Source organism: Penaeus monodon, chromosome 34, assembly GCF_015228065.2.
Source record: "Penaeus monodon isolate SGIC_2016 chromosome 34, NSTDA_Pmon_1, whole genome shotgun sequence".
Taxonomy (NCBI): Eukaryota; Metazoa; Arthropoda; class Malacostraca; order Decapoda; family Penaeidae; genus Penaeus; species Penaeus monodon.
The window spans coordinates 6,103,357-6,105,130 of NC_051419.1; the positions used below are offsets into that span (position 1 = coordinate 6,103,357).

General features: G+C 32.9%; 1 protein-coding gene across 1 annotated transcript in view; it reads right to left on the minus strand.

The window, feature by feature from the left end:
- Positions 1–77: 77 nt before the first annotated feature.
- Positions 78–1,774, minus strand: part of LOC119594795 (CCR4-NOT transcription complex subunit 6-like) — a 24,751-nt gene continuing 23,054 nt past the window's right edge. The window contains exon 4 of the mRNA XM_037943885.1: positions 78–261. Within this exon, the coding sequence (XP_037799813.1) occupies positions 78–261 (184 nt within the window). The remainder of the gene's footprint in view (positions 262–1,774) is intronic.

Genomic DNA, 1,774 nt, shown 5'->3' on the forward strand with positions numbered 1-1,774 from the left:
CAGACAGACCTAAACAGCATAAAGCACAAAACAACCTACCTACATGGAAATCTAAAAATAAAAACAGTAAGCCCGTATTACTGACCTGCTAAGTTGTCTAGCATGTATGAGAGGAGTTTCAGTGTTCCATTGGACTCAGAGTAGACGGCTTGGATCTCCATTGTTAGAGGATTACCCTTCAACCCAATATTTTGAAGGTTGAAGAGTTTGCCTATTTCGTAAGGCAGAACACGCAGTTGGTTGTTGTTGAGCAGCAGTTCCCTGTAAGAGAGAAAAGGTTTTCTTTGATATATTATATCACAAACCACTTTATACTTTTCATGCTGTCTGCAAGTTGAAGTCAAGATTTCAACTATCATCCAACTTTCTTTAATACACTTTTTTTTTTTTTTCTTTATAGAAATATTTCCCAAGAACTTTTATATAACTTGAGCTTCATGGTTGGCAACTGCTCTCTTCTGATTTACTTGCATCCCATAATTTCATTCACATTTCCAATAACTTCTTTTCAATTGCTGTTACACTTGTCAAAATTTCAAATACCTGTTGATGACATAAAGCAATATTCTAAAACATCTACATGATCACTTTAAAAGTATTCAATGCATTTAAACTAATTTGCACCACCAGTATGATATCAAAAATTCCTTCTGTACGCTCCTTCAACTTGCTTTCCCCTGCCCTTAACTCATAAACAATGTATATCCTCAAAAACTGATTAGTATTATAACCATTTTCCTTTTAAGAAGAAGAAAATGGAATTCTCTTTATAGTTGTTTACCACATCAAAAACTTTGATCCAATATATGACTGTTCAAGAGTATTTCTAATAATGACTTGGTTTTAGACCAGAAAATGATATCCAAGAGGATTCTAAAACTGCCTCATTTTTTAATATGCTCCTTTATAGTGTACAGTGTCAATTTATTAAGAGGGTAGAGTATTTTTCCATTAAGAATACTACTTTTTTTCTAAATCTTCTGAGCTAGAACTGAAAACCCTTCAAGGCAGAATGTTCTTTTTCTTTCTTTGTCCAATAGTTCTAGTTTCAGGAAAGACAGGTGACAAAAAGTGTTGATTCTGTGAGAAAAAAAAAGTTTAGCAGTAAAATTTTATTTTTTTGGCCACAGTTCTTTAGTTAAATACTTTGTTCCCTTTATATGAAAATGAGGTGTGACATTTTCTTTTCAGGATTTTTGTGCAAGCTGCACAAAATTCAGTAGTTTTCAAATATCAAAAAAAAGTTTGCTTTTGGTTAAACATATGAATTTTGCAAGAAATCCAGACAAAACTGGAGAAAGGGCTTTATAGCCATGTTTGTATGGGATTCGGAAATCAAATAGGCCCTAATACTTGAAAATTAAAAAACTACTTAATTCCATGATAAAAAGTGATTTGAGAAACTCCTATGAAAGTCTTGTTGTCTGTTTGCTTTTTATCATATGAATTTTTTTCCATTACATAAACAAAGGTAGACAAAATTGCTTTTCAGGGCATAATACACATGATCTAACTTTACTTTCTTCTAGCACCTTTCAACAAACCACGATAGAAGCAAAACTTTACTTTCCCTTAATATAGCATCTTTCAACAAACCACATTGGCAACCAAATGCACTTACGTAGTCATGCATGTTCATTAATGTATTAAGACTTGCTCATAACAGGTTGATACCAGTAGTTCATTCTATCGCACACACATTTTGGATAAACATGGGTAACTTATCTATATATAAATCAAGTGGCCCCCCCCCACAAACACACGTGTAAGTTAG